Source organism: Antedon mediterranea, chromosome 2, assembly GCF_964355755.1.
Source record: "Antedon mediterranea chromosome 2, ecAntMedi1.1, whole genome shotgun sequence".
Lineage (NCBI taxonomy): Eukaryota > Metazoa > Echinodermata > Crinoidea > Comatulida > Antedonidae > Antedon > Antedon mediterranea.
In genome coordinates this window covers 14316989-14341619 of record NC_092671.1, presented here as the reverse complement: position 1 = coordinate 14341619, position 24631 = coordinate 14316989, and the positions used below count along the sequence as shown (strand labels likewise).

Genomic DNA, 24631 nt, shown 5'->3' with positions numbered 1-24631 from the left:
TAACTCACTCAAAGACGTAACGATTAATTGCTCTGAAGATTCGCCAATGAATGTAAAAATGGGTGTAACTACTATAAGATGTACTGCGACTGACACTAGTCAAAATGAAGAAGTCTGTACATTCGTTATCACCGTCAATGGTAATTATATTTTAGAAAATAACTGATTCAATAATTTCTAAAGTGTTCAGTCTTAAACAATGACGTAATGTAAACATCATTGATGTCAACAAATTGCGTTTTTTCATCATTGGTTTTAGTTAGAACTTTCTATATTCTTTATGTGTTTCTCTTTTTTATTATTAGATGCTGAAAAGCCCAACATTGAGCAACCTGATGATATCCTTGTAAATACTGATCCCGGTCAACCAACTGCTGTAGTTTCTTACAATATTCCAGATGCTACTGATAATTCTGGTATACAACCCACAGTTCAATGCCAGCCACAACCAGGAACCACTTTTCAACTTGATGACACATCAGTTACTTGTACAGCAACTGACGACAGCGGCAACAGTGCCTCTGTTACATTTACTGTTACAGTTATTGGTAAGTATATTTTTATAAACTAAATAGAATATATACAAATAGTATTAATATACACCTTTGAATATAATGATCCTCTCTTTACTTCAAAATACAGACAATGAAAAGCCACAACTATCGCAACCAACCGACATTACTGAAAACACTGATCCAGGACAGGACAGAGCAACTGTACAGTATGATACACCGACTGCAACCGATAATTCTGGTGAGAGTTTATCTGTGATCTGCCAACCTGCATCTGGTAGCTCATTCCCTCTTGGTGAAACTATTGTAAGATGTTCAACATCCGATAGCTCTGGTAATACACAAGAAGTCACATTTACTGTAACTATCATTGGTAAGATGCTTTGTTATGAATTGGACATTTTTAGTTGCAAATCTTTTTTCAAAATCCATTAAAGTACATTATAAATGAATACACAAACACCATCTTTTCTAAAGTTATATATAATGTGTTCTATATGGCTTAAGGTGCTCACCTCTCTACTACTGGAATAAAGTATTTGCTTCTTTTATGGTCGAATTCCAGGATATGAATCTGTAAATTCTTACTATATTTTGTAGATAATGAAAAGCCTAGTTTAACTTGTACAATTGATATATCGGCTACAACTGATCCTGGTAAAAGCACTGCAAGTGTCACATTCATACCTCCAACGGCAACTGATAATACTGGGAGTGCTGGTATTATAATCACATGTGATCATCCTGAGACATTCGACTGCGACATGGGTGAAACTACTGTCTTTTGTAAGGCCATAGACGCAAGTGGTAATGAAGAAATCTGCTCTTTTAAAGTCACAGTTATAGGTAATGAAAATAGACAATCAGTTTTAATTGTTAGCTTATGGGAAGTAAAGTATTAGTATATTTGTATATTATGTAATAATTACAATATTTACAGACGATGAGAAGCCACAACTGACTTGCTCTGGAGATGTTTCAACGACCACAGATCTTGGAAGTAGCACAGCGTCTGTCCAGTTTACTCCAGCTTCTGCAACAGATAACTCACTCAAAGACGTAACGATTGATTGCTCTGAAGATTCGCCAATGAATGTAAAAATGGGTGTAACTACTATAAGATGTACTGCGACTGACACTAGTCAAAATGAAGAAGTCTGTACATTCGTTATCACCGTCAATGGTAATTATATTTTAGAAAATAACTGATTCAATAATTTCTAAAGTGTTCAGTCTTAAACAATGACGTAATGTAAACATCATTGATGTCAACAAATTGCGTTTTTTCATCATTGTTTTTAGTTAGAACTTTCTATATTCTTTATGTGTTTCTCTTTTTCATTATTAGATGCTGAAAAGCCCAACATTGAGCAACCTGATGATATCCTTGTAAATACTGATCCCGGTCAACCAACTGCTGTAGTTTCTTACAATATTCCAGATGCTACTGATAATTCTGGTATACAACCCACAGTTCAATGCCAGCCACAACCAGGAACCGCTTTTCAACTTGGTGACACATCAGTTACTTGTACAGCAACTGACGACAGCGGCAACAGTGCCTCTGTTACATTTACTGTTACAGTTATTGGTAAGTATATTTTTATAAACTAAATAGAATATATACAAATAGTATTAATATACACCTTTGAATATAATGATCCTCTCTTTACTTCAAAATACAGACAATGAAAAGCCACAACTATCGCAACCAACCGACATTACTGAAAACACTGATCCAGGACAGGACAGAGCAACTGTACAGTATGATACACCGACTGCAACCGATAATTCTGGTGAGAGTTTATCTGTGATCTGCCAACCTGCATCTGGTAGCTCATTCCCTCTTGGTGAAACTATTGTAAGATGTTCAACATCCGATAGCTCTGGTAATACACAAGAAGTCACATTTACTGTAACTGTCAACGGTAAGATTTCATATTATTAAAAAATAAATAGCGCAATTTGTGTTGCAGATTGTCTGTTATCCTCTCTTAAAATCCACTTAAATTTAAATGAATCATATAGACACAATCTTATAAAGGTCTCTAAAGTTTCTTTATAGCATAATGATTATGACTTGAAGTACATAGACATCGAATAATCTTGATATTTTATCTTTTATATTATTAGATCCTGAAAAGCCCAACATTGAGCAACCTGATGACATCCTTGTAAACACTGATCCTGAACAACCAACTGCTGTAGTGTCTTACAATATTCCAGATGCTACTGATAATTCTGGTATACAACCCACAGTTCAATGCCAGCCACAATCAGGAATCGCTTTTCAACTTGGTGACACACAAGTTACTTGTACAGCGACTGACGACAGCGGCAACAGTGCCTCTGTTACATTTACTGTTACAGTTATTGGTAAATATATTTTTTCGAAATTATTTTTTCAGAATCGTATATTATAGAAATTTGTTTTTAACTTTTCTCATTATGTTTAATGTAGACAATGAAAAACCAAATATATCACAACCAAGTGACATCGTTCAAAACACTGATCCAGGACAGGACAGTGCAACTGTACAGTATGATACACCGACTGCAACCGATAATTCTGGTGAGAGTTTATCTGTGATCTGCCAACCTGCATCTAGTAGCTCATTTCCTCTTGGTGAAACTAGTGTAAGATGTTCAACATCCGATAGCTCTGGTAATACACAAGAAGTCACATTTACTGTAACTATTCAAGGTATATTGGTTTATTATTTTTATTCTTTAGTGACTAATCAAACTGACTGATTGGGTTTGATTTCCAAGACCACTTTTTCATAATGTAACCTTTCGATAATGTGTCTTCTAATTTTAGATAAAGAAAGGCCAGTGCTTTCAAACTGCCAGACAGATATTACAGTAAAAGCACGGGGTGAAACAGCAACAGTTACATTCACATTGCCAAACGTTCAGGATAACTCCGGTGCCCTCATTTCCATTCGTTGCACTTCTGGAGGATCGCCAGTAACCTCTCCAGTAATCTTCACTATTGGCGTCAGGCGTGTTGTGTGCACTGCCACCGATTCTAGCGGAAACTCAGCAGAATGTGATTTCAATGTAATCGTTGAACGTAAGTAATATCAATAATATTTTTGATAATTCCTTATCTTTTGTTCAATTTTGATCATACTTGATTAAAATCCAGTCCTGTCTTATAGAAATCTCTGTTCCATTACAAATTACCCAGCATTTATATTAATAGAATATTAATAAATGTATCAACAAAATTATTTATTCCTGAAGGCATGTTTTTGTTTTATTCCAGGTGTACTGGTTGAACTTAATGTAAACCAAGTTTCTATCGAAACGCCTCAAGATACAGTCATTTCAGATGACGGAGTCCGAAACATAGAGTTGGATGTACAATTTACGCCTATTGACGATTCCGCAGATGTTGTCAACAGCGCTGGTGATGACCGCTATGAGATTATCGTTTTCCTCTCGACAGATGCTCAAGGAAACAATCCAATCAGAAGCAGTGACACAGAATTGACACCTGCACAGCAACGACTTGATATTCAAGACAATGTCCAACAGACATTTAAAAATATTAAAGCTGAAATTGATTTTAACGGTGTCGATTGCTTTGCAGACCAATTACAATACATTTGCATTGATCTTGGTCCTTCAGATGCGGGACGTCAAACATGGGATCAAGCTAGTTCAGCACGACGTATTGGATGTGCTCAGTTTAATTGTAAATGTAAGTAATGTATCAAACAACATATATCTTCTATCTTTAGAGCAACGGTATCAAATACAAATAAAATTATTACTTGCTATATCTTTCTTCCAGCATCCGTTGACTTATCTGTACAGGCAAAGATTGACTTTCCTCGTACCGGTAGTCTAGTTGAAAGAAGAGAAAACCTGTTCTTGCTGTGCTTGTACGTCCTCCCAGGCACGGGTACATCCCAAGTGGTTAATTCGTGTGGTGGATCAGACAGGTATAGTGTGACTTCATTCCTGGCTACAGACAGTGAGGGAAGTAATCCAACAGCCTACACAACTGGCATTTTAAAAGAACCTACCGACCTCGTGGACAATCAGATTGTTCGATTTTATGAAATAGTATTCCAGATTAATGCAATCGATGTTGAATGTTCTAGTGGTGTATCTCATTTGTGTGTGACATTTGGTCCATCTGACCAATGCGCTAACATATGGTGTGCATCTTCAGCCGCTGACGTTCAAGAATGTGTGCCAATTACATGCACGTGTAAGTATATTATAAATATCATTTCATCATAATTTCATTTATATTATCTTATTCAAATTCTTAAAAAATACTTTTTGTAATAGTCTTTCATAAACTAAAAAATCGCATTGAATAAAGTTGCAAATCATTATCATTGTTTCAGCAATAACTGCTCTGAATGTTGATTCCATCAATATTGATATTCCTACTGACAAGATCCTCGTTGACAAGCAAGCGCAAGAGCTTCAGTTTGATTTGACCTTTATACCTGCTGATGGTTCAGCGTCGGCTGTCAACTCGGCTGGCGATGATAGGTACAACGTTGACATTTTTCTCTCTGAATCCTCCACTGGAAGTAATCCAACAGCATCTACATCTGTCCAATTGACATCTAGTCAAAGCGCACAAGACATTCAAGATGGAGTACCTTCAACGTTCAGTGATATTTCCACGTCTTATGATCTGTCATTAGTGAGTTGCTTTGGTGGAAAATACAAGTACTTATGTGCAACTCTATCACCATCGACAGCTGGATCCGATTTCTGGAGACAATCTGATAGCGCTAACACTACAAGTTGTACAGTCATTGGTTGTGCAGGTACAGTAATTATTTTAACTAAAATATTTACCTCTTTAGTCGCAAATTAGATATGATTGATGTATTGATCCATTCCAATCGGAATCGTCTGTGGATGTTTACATTTACCATATTAAACTGAGTTTCTCTCTCTTAATATTCAAGAGTACAACATAATGAACTTATAATCTTTTAAAAACATTATTATCATGATAAAATATTTATATACATGTTATGGTTATTTTAGCATCCGTAACAATAGATGTAGAGGTTGGTGTTGACGCACCTAAGAGCCTCATCGTATTCGGTGGTGATAGGGCCAGCGTGTTGCTGTGCGTGTATCTTCTACCACGCACTGGTACTGCTAATGTCATCAACAACTTAGGAGATCTAGAGAGATACCAAGTAACATCATGGCTAGCTGAAAATGAACAAGGAAATGAACCTATTGCAACTATAACAGCTAATTTGAATAAGGAAACACAGGTAATGTATTTTAGTAGAACATGCAATTATTAATACACGGATGACAAAACAGTAATTTTGTTCAAGAAGCTATTTTATACAGTTGGTTTAGATTTTAGGTGAATGGGGGAAGGAAGTAACTTGTTTATATGGTTTTTCAAAATGGTTTGCATTATAATAACATTTCAATTACATTTCTAATAGACTCAAACAATTGTGGACGAAGAACAATTTGTATTTTTTGAAGCCTACGTTGAGTACGATTTAAGAAATGTTGATTGTTCAGGACAAAGGTACACGTTCGTATGTACAGATGTAGGTCCATCGCCCGCTGCACGTGCTTTCTGGACACAATCTCCACAAGCCAGAAGAACATTCTGCACCAGGCTGTATTGCGTCCGTAAGTAGCTAGAAAGATAGACATTTGTTTTTGTTAAATATATTTTCCATTTTCAACGTTATAGGATATATAATAATTCAAAATCAAGTTTTTCTTCTATTTCAAAAGATGTGGTTTTGTTTTTTGCAATACTTTTTTGTATTGTATCTTAACATATCAAAAATATTAATTTGTCCATCATCATAGGCAAATTACGTAATACAGCGTCTCATGTGTATGACATGTGCTGTTTGTACCATGCAAGGTTGGGTAGGCGTGAGAATCGGCTGATAAATGTATTTATAATTTTCAACAGCACAAGTTGAACTAAACGTCAATGGTCTTCAGATGACAAGCGCTGGTACACTTCAAGATGGTGGAGTACATAATGTAAACGTTGATGTAGCATTTACTCCATCTTCGGGAGCAGCATCTGTAATTAATCTCTCAGGACCCGATCGATACAAAGTAGTCGTATTCCTCTCCCCTGACGAATACGGCAACGGTGTATTCGCATTGACAGAGGCAAAACTTTCCAATGAAGCTAAAATGCTGGATGTAAATGATGGCCAATTGAGTAGCTTGAATGATTTGAAGGTTTACCTAGATCTTACTCATGCAGAATGTTCAAATAATCACTTACAGTATATTTGTACCACTCTTCTGCCATCTGAAGCTGCTAAAACATACTGGTCACAATCAAGACGAGCTACGACAACCTACTGCATTCCATTTGATTGTTATTGTAAGTTTATAATATTGTTCCCAACGTTTCTAAGTTTTGCCATAAATACAGAGAAACGGTCAGCAGCAATTCTCTAAATGTACGGTAGTTATTTTGCAGATCTCGGTCCATTTCAATTATTACAAGTAAATATTGCGCTTTGATGGTATTGTTCAATGTAAGTTAACACTTTAACTTTTTTGGCAGCATGTGCAACATATGAAACCGATGGGAGTACGACGTACAAGTACATCAGCGAACAGTTGCAGGCGACAACTATCTCTTTCGAAGTAAGGGCAACCTCGCATGCGTTTCTACGTCTGTCACCGGCACCACGTGACGATTACAACATATATGAAATTCGAATTGGTGCTGGTAGTAACAGAAAGGTTACAATTTGGCGCGCAGACATCAACCAAGCAACCTCATCTACATATGCTGCCATTTTGAGCGCGAACGTTTCTCAAAAGTTTTGGATAACATTTGGAAACGGTCTGATAGCTGTTGGATTTGGCGGATCTTCAGAAACTCTGGTTGAATGGCAAGATCCATACCCTCTATCAGTTTCATATTTGGGCATACGCACAGCTCAAGGTAATCGTGGATATTGGCAGTTCTGTGAAATAGGTACGTGTAAATAGTTATTATTACAGATCCGCTAAAAGTATAATGCGTTTAATTTTCATAATTTCAGAACTATAGATTATGCAACACGTTGTATTTGGTTTTTTCATTATGTCTACATTCTAAAGTGCATGGTTTTTCTGTTTCGTGACAATATGGGCTTACTATGTAAACATTAAATATTCTGTCATGCTTTCATTATTTTCTTATTAACAGCAAATGGCGGGATACCTACCTACATTTTACCAGAAGGAGTTACAGGTAATTAATTTTATCACTGTTGCGACATACGCAAAAGGCAGAAAACGGTGCAGTAAATATACGTTTACGGCAACGTACTTACGTCGTCGGTTCCCACTTCGCATACGCAAGGTTAATTATGTTCTCACGGCATTTTGCGTCAATACGTTGCGTCTACGTCCTTGCTTTGCGTCCTATTTGGAAACCAAGCTTTAATTCCACGTGGAGAAAACAGAAGAGTTCGTTGATACTGAAGTAATTAGTGGTAGTAGTTCATTAATCAATGACAACGTCGGCTTATACAGTATTAAATGTAAGTTCTTCCACCCTCAAAGAAAGACACCTACAGTAGACATACTTATTTCATTTTAGAATGCAATAATTACATTGAGAGTGAAACCGATGGAACCTGTAACTATCAATTCTTTCCGGTCAGTCAATCTTACCCTGTAACAGTTAGCTTCCAGGTAAGTTAAACATAAATATTATCTTCATTGTCTACTTAAATGAATGAATAGATAGATATAGACTTATCACAAACGTGCAATAACTAAAATTTCTAAAGTTTTTGGTTAGAATACTTGTTTAAAAACACCTATACGGTACCTTACTAGAAAGTGTATTATATCCCACGCGTAAAGATAAGATAAGATAATAAGATTTATAAAGCGCACATATCCACAAAGTGCTCAAGGCGCTTAAAGAACGTGTAAGAAAGAAAGAAAGTGTAAAAAACGTTATGTTTAAGTCTAGATACACGAGTTACAGGTCTAGTGGTACATGGTGCCCCCAATATTAGCTGCCTGCTTTGGTAGCAACGTTTACGTATAAATAATTGCTCGCTTATAATTTGTTTAAAGGTACAAGCTCGTCTATCTGCACAAATTGCATTATCGTCAAGCTCATCTGAAAGCAATCCAATGTATGAAATTGTGATCGATGCATATTGGAACACGTATGTGTGTGTTCGTAGGTGTAAGAACTGCAGGGACGAGAAATGTGAATTCAACCCTTGGTTGTTGAACCCACAGTCATTCAATGCTTTCACGGTGACCCTCAACGCTGGAACTCTCACAGTCCGGTAAATATTTATTTTAATTTTCATTCATTTACTGTACCTATTACCTATCAAACGTATTACAATTATCTATATATAAATTTACGTAAGGGCAAAATTAGGTAAATCGCGCCTTACTTCTAGAATTTTTACTCGATGGTATATAAAGTTGGTTCGTACTTTCGGTACTGATTTTAACCACCTGATGTAACCATGTTTACTAATTAAATTGAGTTAGATAATTAGTTATTGACGATTAAAACGAATTTAGGTTCAACGATTTGCCCCAAATAGGGGTGTTTTCCGATCGTGGTATACACTGTCTAATGGATGTCCAACTTGAAAAATACCCGCACACAATAATACGAGGACGCTTCGCATTTTCCTATCTCCTCCTACGATAATTGTTTTTAATAGCTGAAAACCGGTTGAACTGCTCGAGTACAGCATCATAATGTTGAAGACAGGCCGATTTTCTTTAAAAAAAAACTATTTTGATAGATTTAATTTACGTTTTTACAAATGTATTGATTTGCGATGAATGGAACATTCCAATCTCTCAGTCTGCCAGTTTGGTTTAACACAAGTAGGTAAATTTATGAGCCCTTGGAGAATAAACTTGCAATACTTTGACAATACAGTACTGCAAATACCTATTAACTATTTTTGGTCGTCATTTGAATCGAACATTTGTGAATACTGTTAGATGTAAAAAAATATATACAAACATTTTTTACTGTGAATACTGTTAGATGTAAAAAAATATATACAAATAAACTTTATTACAGTGATTATGGGTAGGCTCTACTGTTAGATATATAAACACGTAATATACAAATAAACTTTTTTACTGACAGTTGCTTCTCAACGTTTGCATTAATTAATAATTACAAACAAATATAAACGTCGTAGTGGTGTATCGTTACATGTACTTTACTATTTCAATCGACTATGACAGTGACAGTTTTAACAAAGTATTAAATCGCAAATGTTTTACTATATTTAGTCACCGTTAGTGGTATATTATTTATAGGCCTATAAAAAATGAAAACAATATTTCGTTACTGACGTGGATAAAGAATATATTTAAAAATTGTTCCTCTTTGTATACCTATCCTCTTTCCCATCCCTCAACCCTAATTGGGTTTCTTTAAATGAATAAAAAATTTGGACTCATTTTGTGGTAAGTTTCTCTTTTGGAAGTAATTCCCAGGGTGCTAATTTTGGTTGACTACATAAATCATTGTGTCTACTTATTCGTTTCTGTAAACGACAATGTATTATAGTCCTGCGGAACGTGCATTTGAAATCGCCAGATTTTTTACCCTGAAATTACTGTGTATTCGAGAAACATCTGTGGGCACGACCTAGATGGTACGCGAGCGAAGCGAGCGTACCATCTAGTATGATTAAATTACTTGAGTTATTTTATGGCCTTTTTATTTAAACAAAAATATACAAATATACATTTTATAAAAACAATAATAATATTAATATGTAATTTTTTTTATTTGTTTGATAACAATGATGATGAGGAAGAGAGGATGATATAAATGAGGTTGATGATGATGATTACGATTACGCAATGATGCAATAGCTCCAATAATCTAATTTAATATTATATTGTATTAACTCGTATATTATTCCTTTATTATTTTAGAAACAATAACAACATCGTACTGGAGTGGATTGATCCCCAACCACTGTATGTAAGTCACTACAGTTATTGTACCAATGGCTATAGGAACGATGGCATCTGGCGATTCTGTAATTAGTCTTGTAATCGAATTATTTAAATACAATAACAAACGATAGCATTTTATTACAGACAATAACATTTTTAAATATTTAATATTAATTTAATATATATTTAAAAATAATTAAAAAAATTACAATTATTGTTAATAGATTCAGTTCAGTAGATTGATTTCCCCATAGAATTTAGATATTATACAGATAATGAATGATTATGAGCTGTAAAAGGGCAAGAATGTTGTCATGAATTGACGTTATGGTTACTATCATATTTCTACGAAATAAATATATAACAATGAAACACAGACTTTTTTCAATTATTATATGTGATACTGATAATATATAAGAAGATTATGTAATATTGCATAATAATGTAATATTTGCAAATTTAATAGTTTAATAGCCGATTTTTCCTCATGGAATATTTATTTTTTCGAAAAAATGGTCAACTTCGACCCTTTTCTGTTCTGATATAGACTCATCGTAACCATTTATGTCAAAAATAAATGATTCAAAATTCTGTAGGTCCTACTATTGTACAGGGAAATTTTCGAAAAATTACAAAATTTCGATACTTATGCAATGTTATCGCATAATTATTGAATTTTAAAAAGTGGATATTTTGCCCATTTTTCGAAAAATGACAAAATGTTGACCTTTTATTTGTTGACATAACTAGTTACTATAGCTCTATTAGATGATGACAACAATATATGCGAATATAGGTCAATATTATCACATAATTAGGCCTACTAAATTTTAAAAAGTGGATATTTTGCCAATTTTTTAAAAAAAATTCCTCTATTATAATATTATAGGGAAATTTTCGAAAAATGACGACCTTTTATTTGTTGACATAACTAGTTACTATAGCTCTATTAGATGGTGATAACACAATAGATGGTCATATATGGAAATATTATCGCATAATTATTGAATTTTAAAAAGTGGATATTTTGCCCATTTTTCTAAAAAATACCTGTAGCCTACTATACTGCCATGAAAGAACGACTCAACTGACACATTTTTCAAAAATAACTTCAAAATGTTAACTATAAATATGAAATTTTAAAATCAAAATACCACTCAATTACAAGTGTGTGTTACTATTGTCACCAAAGACTAACTCAACTACAAATGCCATGAAAGACTCACTCAATTGACATATTAACACCTATTATGTCATAGGAAACCCATTCAAGTGCACAACAATGGTGTTAATTGCACAGCAAGCTGTGTTAATGTTGTTGTTTTAAACATAAAATCATTTGGTACTGCCCTACGAACTGTAGCTAATTGTCAATAATTATTTTATTCAATACTCACTTAAACTTGTTTAGTTATTATTAGAGTATTAATTTTATTTCTGGAATATTTAGAATTAAATACCCCGGAGAGACTATGTGAACACCGTAATAATATTATTATTGAATATTCTCCCCCTTAAATTAATACTTAAAACTAAAGTAAAAATACATTAAACATGAAAAACAATTTATAAAAATGTTTCAAAAATGGCAAATTTTCGACCTTTTTGTTTTTCGATAAAACTGGTTACTATAGCACAATTGACATGCGCAGAACCCATTACTCGCCTCTGCGAATGTTTATTATGCTATAGTAACCATTTATGTCAAATATGGTTATGATAGCACAATTAACATGCGCAGAACCCATTATTCATGTTCATTAAGCAATAGTAACCATTTATGTCAAAACTGGTTACTATAGCACAATTGACATGCGCAGAACCCATTATTCGTCTCTGCGCATGTTTATTATGCAATAGTAACCATTTATGTCAAAAAATAAAAGGGTTGAAAATCGACCATTTTTCGAAAATTTCTCTGTACTATAGTACATGGATTTTTTTCAAAAAAATGGCAAATTTTCGACCTTTTTATTTTTCGATAAAAATGGTTACTAAAGCACAATTAACATGCACAGAACCCATTAGTCGCCTCTGCGTATGTTCATTAAGCAATAGTAACCATTTATGTAAAAACTGGTTACTATAGCACAATTGACATGCGCAGAACCTATTATTCGTCTCTGTGCATGTTTATTATGCAATAGTAACCATTTATGTAATAAAATAAAAGGGTCAAAAATCGGCCATTTTTCGAAAATTTCATTTATCGACATTATTATTATTTTGACATAAATGGTTACTATTGCATAATAAACATGCGCAGAGTCGACTAATGGGTTCTGCACATGTTAATTGTGCTATAGTAACCAGTTTTGACCTAAATGGTTACTATAGCATAAAAACATGCGCAGAGGCGAATAATGGGTTCTGCGCATGTCAATTGTGCTATAGTAACCAGTTTTGACATAAATGGACAATAGAATGTTCATGTAGATGTTACTGTATATTATGTTAGGAAATGGTAATTTATGACGATGTCAAACATCTTCAATACCGAGTGGCAAAGGCGCGCATATAGGCGCGGTATAATATCTAACTTGCCGTTTAACACAATAGCATTCGTATTGATTTAGACTTGATACCAAGGTCCATACGATGGCAAACGTTGACGATGTCAAACATCTTCAATACCGATACAGCTGGCAAAGGCGCGCATATAGGCGCGGTATAATATCTAACTTGCCGTTTAACACAATAGCATTCGTATTGATTTAGACTTGATACCAAGGTCCATACGATGGCAAACGTTGACGATGTCAAACATCTTCAATACCGATACAGCTGGCAAAGGCGCGCATATAGGCGCGGTATAGTACCTAACTTGCCGTTTAAGACAATTGCATTCGTTCGATGTATGAAATGACCGTGAACTTTTTATGACAAACCTATTCTTCAAGACCCCCGCACCAAGGACAGTGCGTGTCTTATTGTAAAATCATTCAACATGGTCATCTAGCATTCGTTCGATAATTCTTTAGAAAATAAACCCAAAATCTTTACTTCGACGCCTAATGACAGCGTGCGTCAATGTTTTCAGTTTACAACCAAAGAGAGAACAGCGTCGTCTTACAATCACAATGCGTGTTAAAAATACCGGGATCATACAAAATGCAAGACAGAGAAATAAAAAAAATACATATTTATACTGCACATATTATTTATTTTCAAATACCATATTCATTCAATCCACGGATATAACATCGCGAATCATTGTTAGGCATGCTATATTACAAACTTTTAAACAATAATCATTACTTCGACGCCTAATGACAGCTTCAATGTTTTTAAGACTATATTTTTGTGTGTTTCTGCCTAAGTCAGCTGTGTGACTTAGGCAATTAAGGAGAGCTGACTTATGATCTGCCTAACTCACTGCTTATATCATTATACTGCCCTCTGTACATTATCTGAGTGCTTTTATATACATTTGCACATGCTCAGATCGTTTTTTGTGTTTCTGCCTAAGTCAGCTGTGTGACTTAGGCAATTAAGAAGAGGAGACTCATGATTTTTTAATTCTTTCTCTTTATTGCTACTTTCCTTTTCTAAAATCATCAGTGTTAATTTTAATCTGAAGAGCTGATGCTATTAAATTTTGTTACTTAAAGGTAGCATTTTTTGTATATAGATGATATCGACAGCCTCATAACAAAAGTGTCTAAGTCATAATTTGTTTTTTGTTTTTCTGCCTAACTCACTGCTTATATCAATATACTATATTTTTTGTGTTTCTGCCTAAGTCAGCTGTGTGGCTTAGGCAATTAAGGAGAGCTGACTTATGATCTGCCTAACTCACTGCTTATATCATTATACTGCCCTCTGTACATTATCTGAGTGCTTTTATATACATTTGCACATTCTCAGATCGTTTTTTTGTGTTTCTGCCTAAGTCAGCTGTGTGACTTAGGCAATTAAGGAGAGGCTACTCCTGATTTTTTAAATAAAATAAGAAATACATTTTTATAGTATATTTTTTTACCAATTTGTTACACATTCTTTCTCTTTTATTGCTACTTTCTTTTTCTAAAATCATCAGTGTTAATTTTAATCTGAAGAGCTGATGCTATTAAATTTTGTTACTTAAAGGTAGCATTTTTTGTATATAGATGATATCGACAGCCTCATAACAAAAGTGTGTAAGTCATAATTTTTTTTTTTGTTTTTCTGCCTAACTCACTGCTTATATCAATGTACTATATTTGTTGTGTTTCTGCCCAAGTCAGCTGTGTGACTTAGGCAATTAAGGAGAGCTGACTTATGATCTGCCTAACTCACTGCTTATATCATTATACTGCCCTCTGTACATTATCTGAGTGCTTTTATATACATTTGCACATGCTCAGATCGTTTTTTGTGTTTCTGCCTAAGTCAGCTGTGTGACTTAGGCAATTAAGAAGAGGAGACTCATGATTTTTTAATTCTTTCTCTTTATTGCTACTTTCCTTTTCTAAAATCATCAGTGTTAATTTTAATCTGAAGAGCTGATGCTATTAAATTTTGTTACTTAAGCATTTTTTGTATATAGATGATATCGACAGCCTCATAACAAAAGTGTCTAAGTCATAATTTGTTTTTTGTTTTTCTGCCTAACTCACTGCTTATATCAATATACTATATTTTTTGTGTTTCTGCCTAAGTCAGCTGTGTGACTTAGGCAATTAAGGAGAGCTGACTTATGATCTGCCTAATTCACTGCTTATATCATTACACTGCCCTCTGTACATTATCTGAGTGCTTTTATATACATTTGCACATTCTCAGATCGTTTTTTTGTGTTTCTGCCTAAGTCAGCTGTGTGACTTAGGCAATTAAGGAGAGGAGACTCCTGATTTTTTAAATAAAATAAGAAATACATTTTTATAGTATATTTTTTAACCCATTTGTTACACATTCTTTCTCTTTTATTGCTACTTTCTTTTTCTAAAATCATCAGTGTTAATTTTAATCTGAAGAGCTGATGCTATTAAATTTTGTTACTTAAAGGTAGCATTTTTTGTATATAGATGATATCGACAGCCTCATAACAAAAGTGTGTAAGTCATAATTTTTTTTTTTTCTGCCTAACTCACTGCTTATATCAATGTACTATATTTGTTGTGTTTCTGCCCAAGTCAGCTGTGTGACTTAGGCAATTAAGGAGAGCTGACTTATGATCTGCCTAACTCACTGCTTATATCATTATACTGCCCTCTGTACATTATCTGAGTGCTTTTATATACATTTGCACATGCTCAGATCGTTTTTTGTGTTTCTGCCTAAGTCAGCTGTGTGACTTAGGCAATTAAGGAGAGAAGACTCATGATTTTTTTAATGAAATAAGAAAGACATTTTTATAGTATATTTTTAGTCGCGTGGACGCGACTCTATATCTGTCTGTCGGTCCGGTATCACTATGCGTTTTATCGCTTTTCTGTACTTTTTGAACTGTTTTGATGTACAGAAAAGTTTTAAAGTACATTACTTTTTGAAAGTTCATTTTTTTTCTGAGAGCATGCGACTTATGGTTGGTGGCCTTGTTTTGACAAAATCTCTGTACTATAGTACAGGAAAATTTCCAAAAAATTGCCGATTTTCGACCCTTTTATTTTTTGATATAAATGGTTACTATAGCATAATAAACATGCGCAGAGTCGAATAATAGGTTCTGGGCATATCAATTGTACTATCATAACCATATTTGACATAAATGGTTACTATAACACAATTCACATGCGCAGAACCCATTATTCTTATTAAAGTGGTTACTTTTGACATAAATGGTTACTATTGCATAATAAACATGCGCAGAGTCGAATAATGGGTTCGGCGCATGTGAATTGACATGCGCAGAACCCATTATTCGTATCTGCGCATGTTCCTTATGCAATAGTAACCATTTATGTCAAAAAATAAAAGGGTCGAAAATCGGCCATTATTTGGAAATTTTCCTGTACTATAGTACAGAGATTTTTTCCAAATAAGGCCAACAGCCATAAGTCGCATGCTCTCAGAATAAAAATGAACTTTCAAAAAGTAATGTACTTTAAAACTTTTCTGTACATCAAAACAGTTCAAAAAGTACAGAAAAGCGATAAAACGCATAGTGATACCGGACCGACAGACAGACCGACAGACCGACAGACCGACCAACCGACCGACATAGTGAACTATAGAGTCGCGTCCACGCGACTAAAAATATACTATAAAAATTTTTTCTTATTTTATTAAAAAAATCATGAGTCTCCTCTCCTTAATTGCCTAAGTCACACAGCTGACTTAGGCAGAAACACAAAAAACGATCTGAGCATGTGCAAATGTATATAAAAGCACTCAGATAATGTACAGAGGGCAGTATAATGATATAAGCAGTGAGTTAGGCAGATCATAAGTCAGCTCTCCTTAATTGCCTAAGTCACACAGCTGACTTAGGCAGAAACACACAAAAATATAGTCTTAAAAACATTGACGCTGTCATTAGGCGTCGAAGTAATGATTATTGTTTAAAAGTTTGTATTATAGCATGCCTAACAATGATTCGCGATGTTATATCCGTGGATTGAATGAATATGGTATTTGAAAATAAATAATATGTGCAGTATAAATATGTATTTTTTTTATTTCTCTGTCTTGCATTTTGTATGATCCCGGTATTTTTAACACGCATTGTGATTGTAAGACGACGCTGTTTGTAAACTGAAAACATTGACGCACGCTGTCATTAGGCGTCGAAGTAAAGATTTTGGGTTTATTTTCTAAAGAATTATCGAACGAATGCTAGATAACCATGTTGAATGATTTTACAATAAGACACGCACTGTCCTTGGTGCGGGGGTCTTGAAGAATAGGTTTGTCATAAAAAGTTTACGTTCATTTCATACATCGAACGAATGCAATTGTCTTAAACGGCAAGTTAGGTATTATACCGCGCCTATATGCGCGCCTTTGCCAGCTGTATCGGTATTGAAGATGTTTGACATCGTCAACGTTTGCCATCGTATGGACCTTGGTATCAAGTCTAAATCAATACGAATGCTATTGTGTTAAACGGCAAGTTAGATATTATACCGCGCCTATAAGCGCGCCTTTGCCAGCTGTATCGGTATTGAAGATGTTTGACATCGTCAACCTTTGCCATCGTATGGACCTTGGTATCAAGTCTAAATCAATACGAATGCTATTGTGTTAAACGGCAAGTTAGATATTATACAGCGCCTATATGCGCGCCTTTGCCACTCGGTATTGAAGATGTTTGACATCGTCATAAATTACCATTTCCTAACATAATATACAGTAACATCTACATGAACATTCTAGAATGTGTTTAGATTTTAAGAAACCATGTATAATTATTATAAGAACAATCAGAAACATTCCAAAAGTATGCTTAGAAATTGTAATACCAATAGAGTAAGAAGTATCATCTAGAAAGTTACTACTGCTCTGTGGGGGTAAAATGCATTTGCTATTATTACTTCCCCTAATTACAAGTAGGCCTACATATATTTCACAAAGTATTAACAATAACGCATGCCTTTATAGGTTAGTTAGGGTTTAGATATAGGTAGTGTCACTCGACACTTACTTTAATTAATGTATTTACTATATAGGCCGCCTAGGCTAGATAGAAAGACCTAGGTAGGCCTAGATCATTTTTGGTTGCCATGAATTGTAAGTCAAACCATGGGCCTGCAAGGGCTAGGCCCTAGTAAGATGCTACCTACTTAGGGCTCCCTGTTATTTTTTTTCTTCAAAAGTTATCTACTATACATAGTTAGATCGTGGTATTTCTCCATGGTTAGATAGACTAGGCCTAGGCTTAGATTAGTATTTATCGTAGAACCATCCCATAGTAAATAAATTTAGTTTAAAGTAATTAATCTATTCTTTAAAGTTTAATTTATTTAATATTTTAACAATCCTACTACTAGTTAGACTAGCCTATGTACCCTGTAATAGATTTTAGGCCTAAACATAATTTTAAACTATAAAAAACTAAATGTGTGCTGTATCAGAATAGCATCCATGGGAAACAGAGTAAAGCCTTGTTCACATGTCAACCCTTCTAATTGATAGATAAGCAATTTAACTTTTATTATAATGATTGTTTAATTAAGTGTAGGCTTCAACTCTTTGATCTAAAGCATTCGTTTAATTAGACAATCAACTGTATTTGTGGATTTAGATAAGATTCTCAAATAATTTGATTGCATTAAAGGCCAGGTGCGGGCAAAAAATTTCTATTGATCATACATTCCAATAATTATCGATCTATAGTTTCCCCTATGTTTCATAATTTTGGGGATTTTATTTGTGTTACATGAGCTTGTTGAAAATAAGCACTTTCTTATCAGTGGGGGGATAGTTCAAATTACACAGTAAAATCTCTATTCTTTTGTACACACATTTTGTAAATAGAGAGGCATTTTAAAAAGCTATGAAAAATAAACAGTGTGGTAAAAAATGTTATCAGATGACTAAATATAGGTAATATAACTTGAATTTTACATTTCTTGTATTTTTATTCAACTTCAGATTTTTATTTTTATGCTATAGCAAAAATTATCCACCGTATATCCACCATCTTTTTTCACCTTCTAGGTAGTCACCAGACATGCTATTACATTAGGTTAAACTACCTAACTACTGAAAAAAGGTCTTCCTGGTTTTTATGGCAGAATGTTGCCAAATTTTCTATTTGATCATATTAAGGGAAATTCATGTTTTTTCGTCTTGATTTCTGTTACAAATATTTGATTTATGTACAATTAAACAAATATTATATTTAAAATTCATGCCTGTACCTGAGCTTTAAAGGAAGTGCTCAGAGATCAAAGAGTTGATACATACACTGTTTAATAAACAAAGATTATTCAATTTACTCTAATTTATGTTGTAATTCTTTATATAGTTTTTTTAATTGAAAAAAAAACCATAATTATTCATATGTAATATTTTCTTAATTTAATTTAGATAAAATAGTTTGTTCTTAGTAGATATGTTTTAATGCTATATGTAATTCATTTTATTAATATGTTACATTTAAAGTCTTGGTCTACTATTAATTATTACTTGAGAAATTTTAACCCACAGATATTTTATTTTATTTAGATTTGATTTTCTTTTATTTACAGCCATTTGTTACGGTGCACAGTGGCATTATACGGGTAACATTTTCTTTTAGCACATACTTTACTTACATATATTTTTGCCTTTGATCAGTTTTTTTAGTTTTGCAGGTGTTCAATAGAAAGTACAGTATATTCAGACCAACTTTTCGGCGCAGTGAAGAGGGTGCCTTAATTCTTGAAGATACATCTGCTGCTGTAGTATTTAACAGCTTGAGAAAACGACCAACTGGCAAGTGTCTAACTCCTGATGATGTACGCCAAGATGCCTTGAAGGAGGTGTGCAGGCTGGGTGGAAACATCAAAGATGAATGTGATGTATTGGGCTGCTACAAGTTTCAGCATAGTAAATACAGTGGACAAACATTCAAGTGGATGGTCGAAAATGTACTGGAATATGCAGTATGTTTTGTAATTAAAATGGCTAATGAAATTCCAAGTACAAGTTCACTTAGTATTAACAAATTCAACTTTAAGAGGTACTTGGAGTCTTTCCCAGAAGGCAAAGAAGCCATAGCAATGAAAGAAATAAAATGCCGCAGGAAATGCCCAACTAGACAGACATCGTACATACCTGTTGGTATTAAGTTACAAAAGGTTGAGGATGTCACAGATAAAACACTTTCTGGTACTGATGTCTTTGATGCTTCTTTGCAACCATCAACCTCATATGCACCAGGTAAGACTTATTCAATATTTTGTGTTTTTTGTGCATTTTCTAAATTAATAATTTGAGGTTTTGCATTTTTAGTGCCTGTGTATGTTGTAGGTTTGCTGGGTTTAGGTTTTTTTATGCATTCATTTATACTCAATCATAAAATCGTGTTGTTTAAATACATTGCTTTATAGCATACTGTAGATAGCGAATGAAAGTAGTTTACTGCTAAATATTCTTTAATTTTCCGTCTTACAGCTCAACCAAATACATCCTATGAACCTGTTAGTACTATGCCATCCACTACAATAACTATCAAACAGAGTGAAGGTAGTTTATTTCATGTAATTTTAATTATTTTGATGTTTAAAACTAGAAAATGAAAATTACATAATGTAGTTTAATTAATTATACAATTTTGTTTTGGTTTTTCTTGCAGATTGTCTCTTACCAGATAAATGGAAGAAGAACTTGCCCGAGATTGATCAACAGTGGATTTCAAAAATCTTATTCAAAAAATCGAAGAAGGGGACCGCAGAGTTGGATTCAACTAAACTCAAACAACTTTGGTATTATCCACCTCAACCGGATCCGCTCAACAAAAACATACCCATGGCCAACAGTTACTTCGGTCATCGTCTTCTTCTTTGGTTGCCCCGCAAGACTTGGCAGATCAAGCTGGTCTGCCCTCGGCCAGATTTCAAGAGCTATCCACTAACATCAGGCGGCCTCCATGGAATCGTTCGTCCGGTCCTGGATTTAGACTGCCAGTACTTTCTTGCAACAGAGCAACTAAGGTGCTCTAATTGCAAACAAAGACAAATTGGCTGGAGTGAAAACGTTTTAAAGCAACTTGATTTAGCACATCGCCTTCAGTTTCCTGTTGTACTTTCGTATCACTTGGCCTGCGACACCCGGGTCCTGCAGATTCTAAAGTACCGCGGTCTCGGGAACAGTCCATCACAGCTTCGCCAACAAGTCTCGCGAGACTGCCAACCTAATCCGAGAGCTCCTGACTTCCCTCGATGGTGAAGAAGGCCGTGACACAATGGGCGTCCCACTCTTAGACTCTGAACAGACCTGGGATATCTGGAGCTCACAAGAGCGACACATCGCCTGCATCCAGGATCCAGAAGGCATCTCGCTCTACACAAAAACCAGTGAGATGCTTAAGGGTGGAGTTACTTTGCCAGTATATTGTTGAGCAAGAGGCTCCACTTCTTTGGAATCGTTTCACCTTCACCTTAACAGGTTTATTCCAGGTACAGTATTACTTTTTATTTGGTATCTACCAAATCTTCAAACCTATCAACAGATTTTTGTATTATTTCATTATTATGGATGTTTATTTTTTTCTCAGGTGAGCTTGCTAGCGACTTACATTTCCAAGCTTACTTGATGGATTGACTTGTTCGATGGAATGCAAACCGTGCACTAGCTGCTACCCAGTCTGGAGGACCCATCTCCAGTACATATAGTGGACTGCATCAGCATGGTTTCAACATACTGGCAGAGCAAGTGATTGGCAAAAAAGTGTACACAAGTTTTATCATTCCAAACAAGTACACTGGAGAACTCATCGGAGTGGAGTACCTGTACAACCAGTCGAACAAAGTGCTCGAAACTCAATTTCCTGTCAAAACAGATACCATTTATGATGAAGACTTTGATGAAGAAATTTACACTTTTGATGTTGATGAAGGGTATGATGACAAGACTCAACCAGACTACAAACCACCTAAGCGTTGTTTTAAACCTCGAAATGATAAAAAAACCCTCACCACCCCACCTGGAGCCCTTGCCTTCACGTGACGATAATGATGATGATGGTGAAGGAAAAGCAGCCCTTTTTGACACAGTGAGTTAAATTTGTATTATTAGCTTCTACCTCACAAATTTTGTTTCTGTTTTGAAATACAATGCACGAGTCTGATTATATATTTTGTTTTCATATTTTACAATTTAGGAACTTGAGGATTCCACTGGACCGGACAACATTCCAGGCTACGCCAAAGTTGAAGCCCTGGCAGACTACCTTATGCAGTTTAAGGAAGACAGTGGAGTGATAAGTCAAAGTCATGCTGAACATGTCGCAAAGTTGTGGAACAACCTGGATGCTTATGACAAAACCATTAAGCGCAAAGCACGGCATCAAGATTACCTGACGAAAGGCAGGTTCAAGAAAAGTAAAACTACTTCCGTAATACCTGGTGTTGAAAGCACTTGACGGTAAGGCAGTTTCCAGCGTTTTTAACTTTGTTGCATGATGTGTCTTAAATCTAACTTGTTTCTTTGCGGTTTTTTTAAAAGATGGTCGGAACACCGGGCCAGCTCAGTGGCCGCACTGCAATCAATATATGGAGTGCATTATTACAAAACTATGTGAAGCGTTTCCATCTACCGTATCTATCGAAGGTAAACGTTTCCAGCGCTGGCCGCTCATTACCAAAGGCTACAAGAACATTCGTCGGAAAGTGCTATCGAATGGACACCTGATGTTGTTTGCTAAGCTTCAGTTGATGGAGATAAATCGGACGACACTCATCCAGTGGTGAGTTTTTACTTGTTATTGATGTTATTTTACACTACAGTAAATACATTAAAGTTTTTTAAATACTGTGTTTGATTTATTTTCAACAGGTACAACAGAACATCAAAGAAGCAAGAGCGGCAAGTGTTGGAATCTGGCATCTCAGCAACAATACCCAAACTTATCTCTGATAAAACCCTACTTGAACCTTTAACCAAGCCAGCGGTGCTAAACGTTCATACAAGCGCTCCATCTTTCACATTTGTCCTACCAAAAAACACTTCCGGCCTAGCAACTCTAGGAAACAAACCGTCGATCCCAGTTCCAGGCGAGATAGCAAAACCTCCACCATCAGTCTCTGAGGCTAGTAGTACTCGTATTCCTAGAACTACCCTCCTGTACAGAAAACGAGTGGCTAAAGACATATCGGAAGGGAAACCGATCAAAATATACAAACCAAGAACGTCTGCGATTGTGTGCTCAAAGTGTAAGCAACCAAGATTAAATAAGAACCACACTCAGTACTATGGAAATTGGTATTGTGCTGCAACATCTGATGTGACTTTTAAAGAATGGAAATCGGCTATGGTTGCCATCCGTCGCCTTCGTCAAGAGCGGAAAAAAAAGCAAGAATGATTCCCAATGATTTTTGTAGCCATGGATAGTTTTTATACTGTTTCGTATATCTTCAATTTTTTTTTGTTCTGTGATTTTATATTCACTTTTTACAAAATATTTGTATTTATGCAATTTAGCCATTGGGCCACCATATCTAATGGTATTCTGAATGTGCAGTAAAGTTAATAATAATAATAATAATAAAAACAGTTTTTAATGCTAGTAGTCACTCTCATACTGTAGGCCTACATTTAAAAGTAACACATCCAAATGCCAACTTTAAGTCAATGGCTACCAGATGTCTCTGTGAGACGGTTATTTGAACCAGTACCAGTACCAAATCCAAAGAGCAATGATTAATGTTGTAAATTATTTTGTAATTTTTATAAATTACATTCAGTTTTAATTATTACATTATAATTTACATTATATCATTCATTGCACTTTGTATTTGAAGGTCCCAAGCACTTACCAAAAAAGCAGTTGAGTGTACATTAAATGGTGAATTCTATATTCTTGTCAAGACTATTTCCTTAGTAGTGTAAATTCTCAAATATGTTATATTTATTTCAAGAGCAATTCTACTACAATTCATTTTAATGTGAATCAAATAATTCCTTCCACCAATTCTAATAATATATTGTGATAATAACTCATACTATAGAGGTTATTATCCAGTAACCTTTAGTTACTCCTCTTACAGTTACACATATCCTATGAAACCATGTGGCCTAGAAAAAAAGCCCCAGACAAAGTTAACGGTCATTTTGTCTCAATTTTTGAAAAAGGCTAACTTATCAAACTACTTGGAATATGGTTGGCCAATCAGAAGTCAGGGTGGGTTTTTTAAATAGTTAAGATATGTTTTAAGTTTTACTTTAACTTTACTGCATTTTTGTATGTTCATCTTTGTCTGATAACTTTATATATTAAACCGCTCGGACGTTTCTCCTATCTGACTACATAGTAACATATATATACAATTTTGATTGACATTTGTTCACACCCTAAAAACACAACAAAAAAACGTCTCGTCATATTAAAAGAACTAACAATTAATACAACATTTGTAGTCGAATTTACCGTGGTTTAAAAAACAAAATCCATGTACTATAGTATTTTTCGAAAATTGGATAAAAAATGTCGACTTTCTCAACTTTTAACAAAAAATGAAATCTTATTATTCTATTGTTTAATATTTTTATTCATTTAATACATCGATCATGTGATAAACCCCTAAAATTGACAGTTTTTA

General features: G+C 34.6%; 1 protein-coding gene across 1 annotated transcript; it reads left to right on the top strand.

Annotated features, from left to right (window-relative positions):
- Positions 1-21775: 21775 nt before the first annotated feature.
- LOC140039692 (uncharacterized) lies at positions 21776-22467 on the top strand. Its single transcript, XM_072085312.1, has 2 exons — positions 21776-22086; positions 22195-22467. Exons 1-2 carry the CDS (start codon positions 21883-21885, stop codon positions 22453-22455), a joined length of 465 nt encoding a protein of 154 aa, XP_071941413.1. The 5' UTR covers positions 21776-21882; the 3' UTR covers positions 22456-22467.
- Positions 22468-24631: the final 2164 nt, after the last annotated feature.

What these genes read in the sequence shown, in the direction of transcription:
- LOC140039692 (XM_072085312.1), top strand. Translation starts at nt 21,883, where the DNA reads ATGATGAAGACTTTGATGAAGAAATTTACACTTTTGATGTTGATGAAG. An exon ending in AAGCAGCCCTTTTTGACACA is followed by an intron (nt 22,087 to 22,194) that starts GTGAGTTAAATT and finishes TTTACAATTTAG; the next exon opens with GAACTTGAGGATTCCACTGG.